General features: G+C 42.9%; 1 protein-coding gene across 1 annotated transcript in view; it reads left to right on the forward strand.

Annotated features, from left to right (window-relative positions):
• The first annotated feature begins 8,519 nt into the window (after positions 1 to 8,519).
• The window catches only part of CRLF3 (cytokine receptor like factor 3), a 48,431-nt gene continuing 43,024 nt past the window's right edge, over positions 8,520 to 13,926 (forward strand). The window contains exon 1 of the mRNA XM_088828693.1: positions 8,520 to 8,702. Within this exon, the coding sequence (XP_088684819.1) occupies positions 8,586 to 8,702 (117 nt within the window). The 5' untranslated portion in view covers positions 8,520 to 8,585. The remainder of the gene's footprint in view (positions 8,703 to 13,926) is intronic.

Here is a 13,926-nt window from a genome sequence, read left to right on the forward strand (position 1 = left end):
CCAAAAGTCTACAAGCAATAAATGCTGGAGAGGGTGTGGAGAAAAGGGAACCCTCTTACAGTGTTGGTGGGAATGCAAATTAGTATAGCCACTATGGAGAACAGTGTGGAGATTCCTTAAAAAACTGGAAATAGAACTGCTATACGACCCAGCAACCGCACTCCTGGGCATACTCACCAAGGAAACCAGAATTGAAAGAGACACATGTACTCCAATGTTCATTGCAGCTCTGTTTATAATAGCCAGGACATGAAAGCAACCTAGATGTCCATCTGCAGATGAATGGGTAAGAAAGCTGTGGTACATATACACAATAGAGTATTACTCAACAATTAAAAAGAAGACATTTAAATCAGTTCTAATGAGGTGGATGAAACCGGAGCCTATTATACAGAGTGAAGTAAGCCAGAAGAAAAAACACCAATACAGTATACTACTACTACTACTACTACTAAGTCACTTCAGTCGTGTCCGACTCTGTGTGACCCCATAGACGGAAGCCCACCAGGCTCCCCCATCCCTGGAATTCTCCAAGCAAGAACACTGGAGTGGGTTGCCATTTCCTTCTCCAATGTGTGAAAGTGAAAAGTGAAAGTGAAGTCGCTCAGTCGTGTCCGACCCTTAGCGACCCCACGGACTGCAGCCTACCAGGCTCCTCCATCCATGGGATTTTCTAGGCAAGAGTACTGGAGTGGCTTGCCATTGCCTTCTCCGCCAATACAGTATACTAACACATATATATGGAATTTAGAAAGATGGTAACGATAACCCTGTATACGAGACAGCAAAAGAGACACAGATGTATAGAGCAGTCTTTTGGACTCTGTGGGAGAGGTGAGGGTGGGATGATTTGGGAGAATGGCATTGAAACATGTATATTATCACATGTGAAACGAATCGCCAGTCCAGGTTCGATGCATAATACAGGATGCTCGGGGCTGGTGTACTAGGATGAACCAGAGGGATCGGATGGGGAGGGAGGTGGGAGGGGGGTTCAAGATGGGGAACACATGTACACCCGGGGCAGATTCATGTCAATGTATGGCAAAACCAATACAATAACATAAAGTAATTTTAAAAAAAAGAAAAAAAATGTCAAAGAACATCACAAAACTTTTAATCAAAAAACACATAATTTCTATTTCAACCCCCAGTTCTATTTCCCAGAGGCAACCACTTTCAAAATTCTTCTAGCACTACAAATATCTGCTTATCTTTAAATAATCCAATATCTTTACACAGCTATTTCTTGATCTAACAATTTTAAACAGTATTCATTAATGTTCTGTTATGGTGGGTAAGGATTTAATTCTCTTGTAACACCACCCTCCACTCTTCCTCTCCTCCCACATTCCCAATACAGTTAAATTATAAAGACTTGTGCACAAATGTTCATGGAAGCTTTATTTGTAATAGTAAAAATCCAGGAATCATATCAGCATAGCCATATGTTAATAAACATATCCATATGTTAATAACATGTTAATAAACATGGAATACTACTCAGTAGTAAAAATAAATGAACTATCAATACATGAAATAACATGGATGAATCTCAAAATCTTTCTGGTGAGTAAAAGAAGCCAGATGAAAAAAGTGTACATACTGTATGATTCTATTTTTCAAAAATTTGAAAAAATGCAAATTAATTTCTACTGACAAGAAGCAGGACATCGTGGTCTGTGTTCAGGAGTTGAAGAAGGCATGGATTACAAAAGAATCCATTACATGGAAAGTTTGGGGAGTGATAGAAGTGTTTGTTATCTTGGTTATGGTAATGGTTCCCCATGAAAAAGTTAATCACATTATATGTTTTAAATACATGCAGTTTATTGCAAATCAGTTATACTCAATAAAGCTGTTTTAAAAAAATTGTTAATGCTGATTGAAGTTTTTCAGCATGGGCAGGACTGATTAGTGGGTTCTACAGTAGGATGATCAGAAGATAAACTAGCATTTTCACTGAGAAATTTCCCAGTATTAAGAGGTGGAGGTCTTTTCTCTGGACCACTTGGTTTCTCCAGTCTATTTAGGGGCATGTGTGCATGCTCAGTCGCTCAGTGTTCTCCAACTCTTTGCAAACCTATGGACTGTAGCCCACAAACCTCATCTGTCCATGGGATTCTCCAGGCAATAATACTAGAGTGGGTTGCTATGCCCTCCTCTAGGGGATCTTCCCAACCCAAGGATCAATCTTATATCTCCTGCATTGGCAGGTGGATTCTTTACCACTAGTGCCACTTGGGAAACCCCTATTTAGGGGCAGGGGTGTTTATATCTCATGTAGTTTCATGGAAGCAGTAGGGAGGAATCACCTAAATGCATGGACTAGGGCAATGGACCTAAAATATCTAACTCTAATATTAACAGATATCCCCCAAGTTAGTCCCATAACTCATTGTAATGTGCTGTGCTATTCATCCTTCCATCCATTCTATAAATATTGAGTGTCGGATACATGCCAGCTGTGAACAAAGCAGCTGTAACAAAACAGACAAAAATTTCTCTCCTTTTAGGATTTATATTCTAGTTGGTAGACATATATAATACAAATGATAGATAAGTAAAATATATGGCAGTGAGTGAGTGAAAGTCACTCAGTTGTGTCTGACTCTTTGTGACCCCATGGGCTGTACAGGTAAGACAGAGCTAAATGCTAAGGGGAAAATAATGCAGGAAATAAGATAAGAAAAGGAATGTCAAAATATAGGTTGTGGTTTTTTTTAAGTGACTAAATATTTTTAAAGGATATATAGCCTGAATTTCCTTGGAGTCTTCAGGGGGAGTTAGCCCCTTTCTGAATGGTTCCTCTTCTACAGTTTCGGATATAAATTCTTGCAGTAGTCTTGGGCAATCACTACTCCTCCACTTCCTATCTTCCAAAATTTGTGGAACTTGATAGTGCTTTTTGTGTTCTCTACTGTTCCACTCTCCTTCATGGATCACTGCCTTGTCGTGGCGAAGAGGCTTAAATAACTCAATGAAGCTATGAGGCATGCCGTGCAGGACCACCCAGATGGATGGATCATAGTGAAGAGTTCTGACAAAAAGTGGTCCACTGAAGGAGGGAATGGCAAACTAGTCCAATATTCTTGCTGCGAGAACCCCATGAACAGTATGAAAAGCCAAACGTATGTGACATCAGAAGGCAAGACCCCCAGGTTGGAAGGTGTCTAATATGCTTCTAAGGAAGAGCAGAGGGCAATTATGAATAGCTCCAGAAAAAATGGAGCAGCAGGGCCAAAGCAGAAACAACACTCAGCTGTGGATGTGTCTGGCGGTGAAAGTAAAGTCCTATGCTATAAAGAACAATATGGCATAAGAACCTGGAATGTTAGGTTCACGAATCAAGGTAAGTTGAACGTGATCAAGCAGGAGATGGCAAGAATGAACATCGACATCTTAAAAATCAGGGAACTAAAATGGACGAGAATGGGAGGATTTAATACTGATGATCATTATATCTACTATTGTGGGCAAGAATCCCATAGTAGAAATGGAGTAGCCCTCATAGTCAACAAAAGAGTCCAAAATGCAGTACTTGCAGGCAATCTCAAAAATAACAGAATGATCTCAGTTTGTTTCCAGGGCAAACCATTCAATATTGCAGTAATCCAAGTCTATGTATGCCCCAACCACTGATACTGAAGAAATTGAAGTTGACCAGTTCTATGATGACCTATAAGACCTTATAGAACTAACACCAAAGAAAAAAAAAGGAGAACTAACACCAAAGAAAGATGTCCTTTTCCTCATATGGGATTGGAATGGAAAACAGGAAGTCAAGAGATAACCTGGAGTAACAGGCAAGTTTGGCCTTGGAGTACAAAATGAAGCAAGGCAAAGCAAACAGAGTTTTGTCAAGAGAACCCACTAGTCATAGCAAACACTCTCTTCCATCAACGCAAGAGACGACTCTACACGTGGACATCATCAGACAGTCAATACCAAAATCAGATTGATTATATTCTTTGCAGCCGAAGACGGAGAAGCTCTATACAGGTCAGCGAAAACAAGACCTGGAGCTGACTGTGGCTCAGCTCATGAACTCCTTATTGCCAAATTCAGGCTTCAACTGAAGAAAGTAGGGAAAACCACCAGGCCATTCAGGTATGACCTGAATTAAAACCCTTATGATTATACAATGGAGGTGACAAATATATTCAAGGGATTAGATCTGATAGAGTGCCTGAAGAATTATGGACAGAGGTTGGTAACATTGTACAGGAGACAGTGATCAAAACCATCCCAAAGAAAAACAAATGCAAGAAGTTAAAGCAGTTGTCTAAGGAAGTTTTACAAATAGCTGAGCAAAGAAGAGAAATGAAAGGGAGAGGAGAAAGGGAAAGATACACCCCCCCTGAATGCAGAGTTCCAGAGAAGAGCAAAGAGAGGCAAGACAGCCTTCTTCAATGAACAATGCAAAGAAACAGAGGAAAACAATAGAATGGGAAAGACTAGAGATCTCTTCAAGAAAATCGGAGATATCAAGGAAATATTTCACGCAAGGATGGGCATAGTAAAGGATAGACAGTAAACGCCTAATAGAAGCAAAAGAGACTAATAGGTAGCAAGAATACACAGACGAACTATACAAAAAAGATCTCAATGATCCATAAAACCATGATGGTATGGTCATTCACCTAGAGCTAGGCATCCTGGAGAGTGAAGTCCACTGGGCCTTAGGAACCATTTCTAAGAACAAAGCTAGTGGAGGTAATGGAATTCCAGCTGGGCTATTTAAAATCCTAAAAGATGATGCTGTTAAAGGACTGCACTCAATATGTCAGCAAATTTGGAAAACTCAGCAGTGGCCACAGGACTGGAAAAAAGGTCAGTTTTCATTCCAATCCCAAAGAAAGGCAATGCCAAAGAATGTTTAAACTACCATACAGTTGCACTCATTTCACATGCTAGCAAGGTTGTACTCAAAATCTTCCAAGCTAGGCTTTAGTAATACATGAACTGAGAACTTTGAGATGTACAAGCTGGGTTTAGAAAAGGCAGAGGAACCATAGATCAAATTACCAATATTCATTGGATCATAGAGAAAGCAAGGGAATTCCAGAAAAACATCTATTTCTGCTTCATTGACTATGGTAAACCTTTGACTATGTGGCTTACAACAAACTGTGGAAAGTTCTTATGGAGATAGGAATACCAGACCACCTTACCTGTCTCCTGAGAAACCTGTATGCAGGTCAGGAAGCAACAGTTAGAATCAAACATGGAACAACTGACCGGTTCAAAATTGGGAAAGGAGTACAACAAGGCTATATATCATCACTCTGTTTATTTAACTTCTATGCAGAGTACATCATGTGAAATGCCAGCCTGGATGACTCACAAGCTGGAACCAAGATTGCTGGGAGAAATATCAACAACCTCAGATATGCAGATGATACCACTCTAATAGCAGAAAGTAAAGAGGAACTAAAGAGCCTCTTGATGAAGGTGAAAGAGGAGAGTGAAAAACCTGGCTTGATCATGGCAACCAGTCCCTTCACTTCATGGCACATTGAAGGGGGAAGAGTGGAAGCAGTGACAGATTTTATTTTCTTGGGCTCCAAAATCACTGCAGACAGTGACTGCCACCATGAAATTGAAAGACACTTGCTCCTTGGAAGAAAATCTATGACAAACCTAGACAGCATATTAAAAAGCAGAGACACCATTTGCCACCAAAGGTTCATATAGTCAAAGGTATAGTTTTTTCAGTAGTCACGTATGGATGTGAGAGTTGGACCATAATTAAGCCTGAGTGCAGTAGAAGAGATGCTTTCAAATTGTGGTGCTGGAGAAGACTCTTGAGAGTTCCTTGGACTGCATGGAGATCAAACCAGTCAATCCTTAAAGAAATCAACCTTGAACATTCATTGGAAGGACTGATGCTGAAGCTGAAGCTCCAATACTTTGGGCACCTGATGTGAAGAGCTGACTCATTGGAAAATTCTCTAATGTTAGGGAAGATTGAAGGGAAAAAGGAAAGCAGGGTGACAGAGGATGAGATGGTTAGATAGCATCACTGACTCAATGGACAAGAATTTGAACAAACTCTGGGAGATGGTGAAGGACAGGGGAGCCTGGCATGCTACAATCTATGGGGTTGGAAAAAGTTGGTCACAACTTAGTAACTGAACAACAACAAAAACACGTGAAATCTTCTCAGACCAGGGGTTGAACCTGTGTCCCCTGCATTGGCAGGTGGATTCTTAACCGTTGGACCATCAGAGAAGTCCCCTAATCCAGTTTTAAACTCCTTAAGTTGTTATTTTGATAGGTTTTTGGAAGGGAAAAGAGAGACCCACTTGGGGCCATGCCAAGAAAAAACTTAAGAGTCACCTCAGAAGCTACTTTTTCCAAGAAACTTTCCCTGACACCTTCTTCCTTCCACTTTACCTTTGGCTGGATCAGGCAGCAGGTTTCTGTGCTTCTACTCATTGCCTTCAATGTATTAGAATACAAATTCCTGCTTATCTTTGCACAATTCCCCCCAGTGGTTTATGAAGGCAAGTCCGAGGTCTCATTCCTGTTTTGAGTCCCAACACCTGGCACAGAGCCAGACACACACCTTACACTCTTTAAACATTTTGTACATAAATATGTGCTTTTACCTGGCCATATTAACAAGACTTTGCACACTCCCTGTAAGGAAGACATTTCCATTATTGTCAATTTTTAGAAATGTAGCTCACACGTTTCCAAAATTGCTAGTCTCCTAAATCAAATTTTAGTGCTTTTTGGCAATGACATGTACTCAGCACATGGAGAAAAATGGAAGATGTCATTTTCTCCCCAGTATTATACCATTTTCTCTTGATAACTATCACTGTTGTTATTCTGGAATACACACTTCTCCCACTTGACTGATGTACTTGGCGGTGGTGGTTTAGTCACTAAGTCATGTCTGACTCTTGTGACCCCATGGACTGTAGCCCACCGGGCTCCTCTGTCCATGGGATTTCCCAAGCAAGAATACTGGAGTGGGTTGCCATTTCCTCCTCCAGGGGATCTTCCTGATCCAGGGATTGAACCCAGTTGAGATCTTCTGGAGATTTTCTGAGTACCTGTTAACCTTCTTAACCTGAACTCCATGGCCCTTACTTTGCTCAACTTCATCTCCCAATATATTTTCAGTCCTTTCTCTCCAGTCAAAGTGGTCTGCTCCTCCTTCCTTACAGCATCCACTTAGATTCCTGCCTGCCTTATATCCTTCCCCACTTAGTTTTGTCCTAACTGGGGTGCCTTTCCTTACTCCTTTTTGTTTAGTTCATGTGTTGATTCTTGCCACAGATGCTTGTTGAGCATCTAAGGAGTGCCTGGCTAATTTAGGATAATTTCCCACTTTCTCCAGAAGTGCTTTCCTTTTCTAAACTTCTCTAATCTCAAGTGTCAGTTATTTAGCACAAAACAGTATGGTAGAAAGAACATGAGAGTCTGGCCCAGGAAAACTGAAATCTAGCCTCTAGTACAGATTCATTGTGTAACCTTGAGGCAGTCTGTTTCTGAGGGAAAGCAAGCCTACCACACTCGGCCAGGGGTCAGGAAACTATGTGTGGTGTGTGCTAAGTCACTTCAGTAGTGTCTGATTCTGCGATCCTATGGCCTGTAGCCCTCCAGTTTCCTCTGTCCATGGTCTAAGTCTGACCTACCACCTGTCTTTATGGGGCTCCTGAATGAAGAATGTTTTTTACCTTTTAAAGTAGTTGAAAAAGGGTGCAAAGTATATTTTGTGACACATGAGAATTAGGTGAAATTCAAATTTGTGTCCATAAGTATTATTTGTACATGGTCACGCCCACTTACTATATTGCAACAGAGGCCTTATGGCCAGCCAAGCTCCACATGTTCACTACCTGGCCGGTACAGGAAAAAGCTTGTCTTGGAATTCTGGCAGGATTGAGGTACCTACGGGGGGGCGGGGGGGCGCCCATGCTTAGGCCTCTGTCTTGGCTCCTTTATTAGACTACGAGCTTCTGGGTGGTTAGCGATCCCTCCGAGCCTGGTGACTGGCTCACGGTAACCTCCTAAACCACTGGCCGCTGCAGGAATGCTCGTTCACTGACTCAATGTACATGAGTTTGAGTAAACTCCGGGAGTTGTTAATGGACAGGGAGGTCTGGCGTGCTGCAGTCCATGGGGTCCCAAACAGTCGGACATGACTGAGCGACTGAACTGAACTGAAGACAATGATTTAAGAGCTATTGACGGCTTAAGAGAGTTGATTCCTCTCTCTGTCCCTCTCTTTCCTCCGCTGTGGAATAGAGGTGCAAGGAGGCCTGGTAGTGAAAAGCCAGAAGGAGATAAGTTGTGCGAAGCACTTTGCTAGGTGCAGTCATTAACCTTTCGTTGGCTCCTCGCGGACTAGGAAGCTCCACCGCGGGCCAGGTGCGCGGCGGGGCGGGAGGCGCGGGAGGCGCTGGGACCCTGACGCGGGTCTCGCGCCGCTGTCCATCAAGGCCTCCGCGGGGCGGGGCGGGGCGGGGCTTCCGCCTGCGCTGGGCCGCACCGGGCCGCTCGGCGGCGCCTGGGGCAGTCGGGAGCCGCGCCCGCCGCCGCCGGCCGCGCGGCCGGACGAGGGGACGATGGAGCTGGAGCCCGAGCTGCTGCTGCAGGAGGCCCGCGAGAGCGTGGAGGCGGCGCAGAGCTACCGCCGGGAGCTGAGCCAGAGGCTGCAGGGGCTGCGGGAGGCGCGGAGGCAGGTCTGAGGGCCGCGCCCACCGGGGCGCCGTGGGCCCCGGGGGAGGGCGCGGGGTGCCCGGCGGCGGGCGAGCGCGGGGAAGGCTGCGAGGGGCAGGAGTGTCCGGACACTCTGAAGGGAGGAGGGAAGCGGCGCTGAGGGCGCCGGAGACCTGGCTGGGTGTGAGGCGGGGCGGTGGGCTCTGAGGGGGGTTGGGGGAGGGGGTCTTGAGAGGAAGAGACGCGTTTGGGGAGTGCAGGGGGTGTGTGAGAGGTGTTTCCTAAGCTGTGGGGGGCGATGCGAAGGGCTGCGAAGGGCTGTGAGGTTGGGGGGAGTCCGGGGTCGCCGCGGAAACAGAGGGCGTCGCAGAGAGTGGTCAAGATTGCGAGAGTTGGGGGCGGTGGAGATTCTTTGGAAAACCTGCCTTGTGGATGGAAATTGAGTTTAGAGAGCTCGAGGAAAATGTAGGGCAGCGAGTTGGGAGAGCGCAGACTGGAGGCAAAATGGACCGTGGAAGGGAAGGACTAAAGAGACGGGAGGAGAAGCAGCAGAGTTAACACTAAATGAATGGAATTAGTGTCTGAAAGTAGTCTTTAATATCTCCTATGATCTTGAATGCATTAAAAAATAATTTAGCGGAATCCCATTCTAGAGAGTTTGTATTTTAAAGTGAAACTGTGTGGAAAGGGCAAGGAAGGAAAATGAAACCCTTGAGGGATGGGATACAAAAGTGTAGCGAAATGGAAAAACAGATTTAAAGACAGACGTGTCGAGAGGAGAAGCTAAATATACTTTCAAGTGACAGCAGTTATCTGCTCCGTGGGGACCTGGTCCTCAAAGATATAGGAGAGCCACATGGTTTTTCCACACCCTGGAGCATATACGGAAAAAGATATAACCGGCGGCCAGTGTGTAGTTGGACAGATAATCCTTGAGCAACTTTTAATTGAGGTGCTTAATAAGTGCTTTTTGAATCAGTGGGATTCCAGGTGAGTGGAATCATTTGAGTGAGTGGCGTTTTTCTTCATCACACTTGTCACTAAACTATTTGGTCATCCTAGCAGCTCTCATGCTGCAAAGAATCTGAAAATTACAACTAGTTGAACACTGCTGTGATAAGAGTGCCTTTGGGTGTTCTCATCATTAAGGTTACTCAACATGCTTGAGGTTTTATCCATTTTAAAATTCTTGTAGGTTTTTTTTTTTTTATTTTCACTTTGGACTCTGCTAGGTCTTCATTGCTTTTGTGCTGGGTCTTCGTTGCCTTTGCGTGGGCTTTTCGTAGTTGCGGCAAGTGGGGGTTGCTCTCTGGTTGCGGTGTGCAGACTTCTCAGTTGCAGTGGCTTCTCAGTGTTGCATAGCCCTCTAGGGCCAGAGGGCTTCGGTGGTTGCAGCATGCAGACTCAGTAGTTGTGGCTTAGTTACTCTGCAGCATGTGGGATCTTCCTGAAGCAGGAATCGACCCAGGGTCCTCTGTGTTGGCTGGCAGATTCTAATCCAATGTGCCACCAGGGAAGTCCTAAAATTCTTGTAGATTTTTAAATGAAGGCCAGGCATCATTTGTAGTTTAGTAGCAAATCTGAGAGGGAAATCTAGATATGGTGATTCTGACTTGATGAATACTTTTTAAGACCTTCCAATACATTCATCTTGATTTCCACTTGACAACATCTGTATTATTCCTTCTGCTATTGTGAAACAGAGATTCTAAATCTAGGGTATGTTTAAAAAGAGATTTAAGTATCTCTTATTATATGATTAATGTTTCAGCCAGTTAAGATATCATCTTATATATGAATGAGACTGTTGTTTATCTGTATCAACAATTAAGAAACATTAGAATTGATATTATCTTCCCTGATGGCTCAGTGGGTAAAGAATCTGCCTGCAGTGCAAGAGACATAGAAGACACCGGTTCGATCCCTGGGTCAGGAAGATCCCCTGGAGGAGGAAATGGTAACCCACTTCAGTATTCTTGCCTGGAGAAGCCCATGGACAGAGAAACCTGGTGTACTACAGTCCATGGGGTCGCAAAGAGTTGGACACGACTAAGCAACTAAACACAGACACACAAAGTTGATATTAAATGAATGAATGAGCTTAGCACCTAGAGTAGTACTTATTAATTTCTCATGTGTTATTGAACACATTAAAACAATTCAGTGTGATCTCATTCTAAGTTTCCAAACCTACATTCTTTAAAGTTCCATGTCCAATAATTTAAATACTGGACACACTTCCCTATAATTTAGTGGAGTTTGGTATGGGGTTTTGTTTTGTTTAGTTCCATTGTCTCAGGCTTGAAACAGAAAACACTAAGAGACCATCCATTATGCTTAGGTTCTCAATAACATTGCCTTCCAAGTAGACTGAGTAATATGGTAGTTCTCTTGTGTGACCTGAAATGTGTTTTGTGCCAGCCAGTTACAGTGGCTTCTGGTTTTATTGGGCTGGCCAAAAAGTTTGTAAGATTGTATGGAAAGTCATGAACAACCTTTCTCATCAATCCAATAAAAGCTTTAATTCTTCCTCAGAGTTCATTCTAGTGGGTTATACTCGTTTGGATTTGGAGAATAAGTCCTCTATCAACTTGCAGTCTAAAGAGGATCTGTGTTACAGAAATGTTATCAAAATAAGCAGCTGCTTTTGTTTAGTGGTTGGGATATTTTTAGGGTTCCAGTCATTTTCAGAATAACTACATAAAATATATGACTTTTCAGTTGAAGGTTTTGTGTGGGGGATGAATGAGAGAACAGAGAAAAAGGATGCTCCCTTCGTATATATATTTTTACTTGCTGATTTTACTTCCTTACAGAATTTTTTAAATTGATGTATAATTTACAGACCATACAATCTGTACCTTAAAATGTACAATTCAGCAGTTTTTAGTGTATTTGCTAAGTTGTGCAACCATCACCACTGTCTGTTTCCAGAACCTTTTCATCACCCCAAAAAAGAAATGCTTTCTGTCTCTATTTGGATTTGCCTATTTAGCACATGTCATAAAAATGAAACCATACTGAATGTGACTCCTTGCGACTGGCTTCTTTGACTTAGGCATAATGTTTTCAAGTTCATTCATGTGGTAGCATGTATCCATACTTTAGTTCTTTTTGTGGCTGAGTAATATTTTGTGGATAAGCACGTTTTATGTTTCCATCCATCAGCTGATAGACATTTGGGTTGATTTCACTTTTTGGCTATTATGAATAATGTTGCTGTGAGCATTCAAGGATGAGTTTCAGTGTAGATATTTGTATATTTGAGAATGTACTTAGAAATTGCTGGGTCATGTGGTAGCTCTTTGTTTAATGTTCTCAAGAACTCTTGGCATACTTTTTATCTTTGTTTTTGTTTCTTACCCTTGAAAAATCTCTCATGAAATTTGCCTCCTGTAGGAAATCATGTCTTGAAAGTTTAGAAGGAACAAGAGTAACGTCTTTTACTGTCAGTCTTTTAGAGTCAAAAACAACTGCCAGCATGCAGCAGTTTCTCCTCTTGTGGTTAAGTTGAAGCCTTACCCTCTGTCTTCAGAGAAAAGGAAGTTCTGTGTAGGAATGAAGTGTAGTCAGTAACTCTTACTGTTTGAATGTGTTAAACACTAGAGACGGGTTCATTGTCTTCAGGAAATCAGATGATATTTACAGTCAACTTGGCCTCACTGATGTTGAAATCATTAAGAATAGTTCTATATAGCTCCCTGGAATCCTTGGTATTAAGATGTAAATGCCAAGGAAATCAACTCCCACTGTCTTTAAATACTTATCTGTTCATTCATTCAGTGAATATGTATTGGGTGCCTCTTGTGGGTCAGAGATACTTCTAGGTCCTAGAAATACTGTGGTCAGGGAAACAGACCACTGCCGTCACAGATGTAATCTTTTCCTTCTGTGGCTAATCATTAGACTTCCGCCTCAAAACAAAACAAATAGGAGAAATCTAAATTCTTATGTATTCGTTTTCCGGATTTCACTTCCATTGTGTTCTTCATCCCTTGTTTATTTCTACAGGGTTGACTTTCCTGCTTGTTGTGAGTAGAGATAGCTGATTAGGATGTCAGGTAGTAATGTCAGCTGGCCAGTCAGAGATGCCTCACGGAGTGACACCAGCGTGATGACATTGCCTTGGTCCAGAGCCTCATCTTTAGGCGCTGAAGGTCCATCTTTGTACATTATCAAAGGGGGGTTAGTTTGAGGTACTGGAGATGGTAGAAATACTGATATTCCAGTCCGTGTGCAGTTAATAGTTCATATAATAAATGTGTAGGCCGTCATGTGCCTCTAATTAGTGTGATTCAGTGTCTCAGAGGGCGCTGACAAGAGCAGATCCCTGTTCTTTCAGAATAATGGGCCAGATCCTGGTGTCTAATTAGGATACTGTTTGGTGAGGACCCTGCCCAGCTCTGTCCTGTGGGTGTCCCTTTGATCATTGCTATTACAGATGTGGTCTATGGCTGCAGTAGGGGGATCCTGACCTGAGAGCTGATGAAGAATGCAGGAATCAGGCCCCACCCAGACCTCCTGAATAGTCATCTGTACTTTAACAGTATTGCTGGGTGTGAAGTGTATGCACATTAAACATTGAGGCTCAGGGCCTTGGAGTGTACCATTAACACTTCATCAGCTCTCTGCTGAACCCTTAGATGTGTTATAAAATGTTGTGGTTTATCATCAAGATTTTTTTAGTAATTTTATATTTTTGTTTATTTTGTGGCTGTGATGGGTCTTTCTTGCTGGGAGGGCTCTTGCCTCGTTCTGGGGAGTGGGAGCTACTCTTTAGTTGTGGCGCACGGGCTTTGCACTGGTGGCTTCTCTTGTCTTGGAGTGTGGGCTCCAGTAATTCCAGCACATGGGCTCAGTAGTTGCAGCTCCGAGGCTCCAGAGCACAGGCTCAGTAGTTGTGGCACCCGGGCTTTGTTGCACCGTGTTAAGTGGGATCTTCCCAGATCCGGGATGGAACCCCTGTCTCCTCCGTTGGCAGGTGGATTCTTTACCACTGAGCCACCAGGGAAGCCCTAGCCTCAAGATTAAAATGCTGTTTGAAATTGCACGGGTTTGTTAGACAATTATACAATGTCAGACAAGTGATTAATTGACAATCTCAAGCCAGCACTTATTTCAGCATATCTTAAACATCTGTAATGCAACCATTTGTCTCTCATGGTATTTTGTTTTCAGATTTTTTTCTTTAAAAATAATCTATTAGTTTTGGATCACAAAATATAGGAAAGACACAAAGGTGATGCC

The sequence above is a fragment of the Moschus berezovskii genome, chromosome 20 (genome assembly GCF_049115385.1).
Source record: "Moschus berezovskii isolate FMDL1 chromosome 20, NW_MosBer_1.0, whole genome shotgun sequence".
NCBI lineage: Eukaryota > Metazoa > Chordata > Mammalia > Artiodactyla > Moschidae > Moschus > Moschus berezovskii.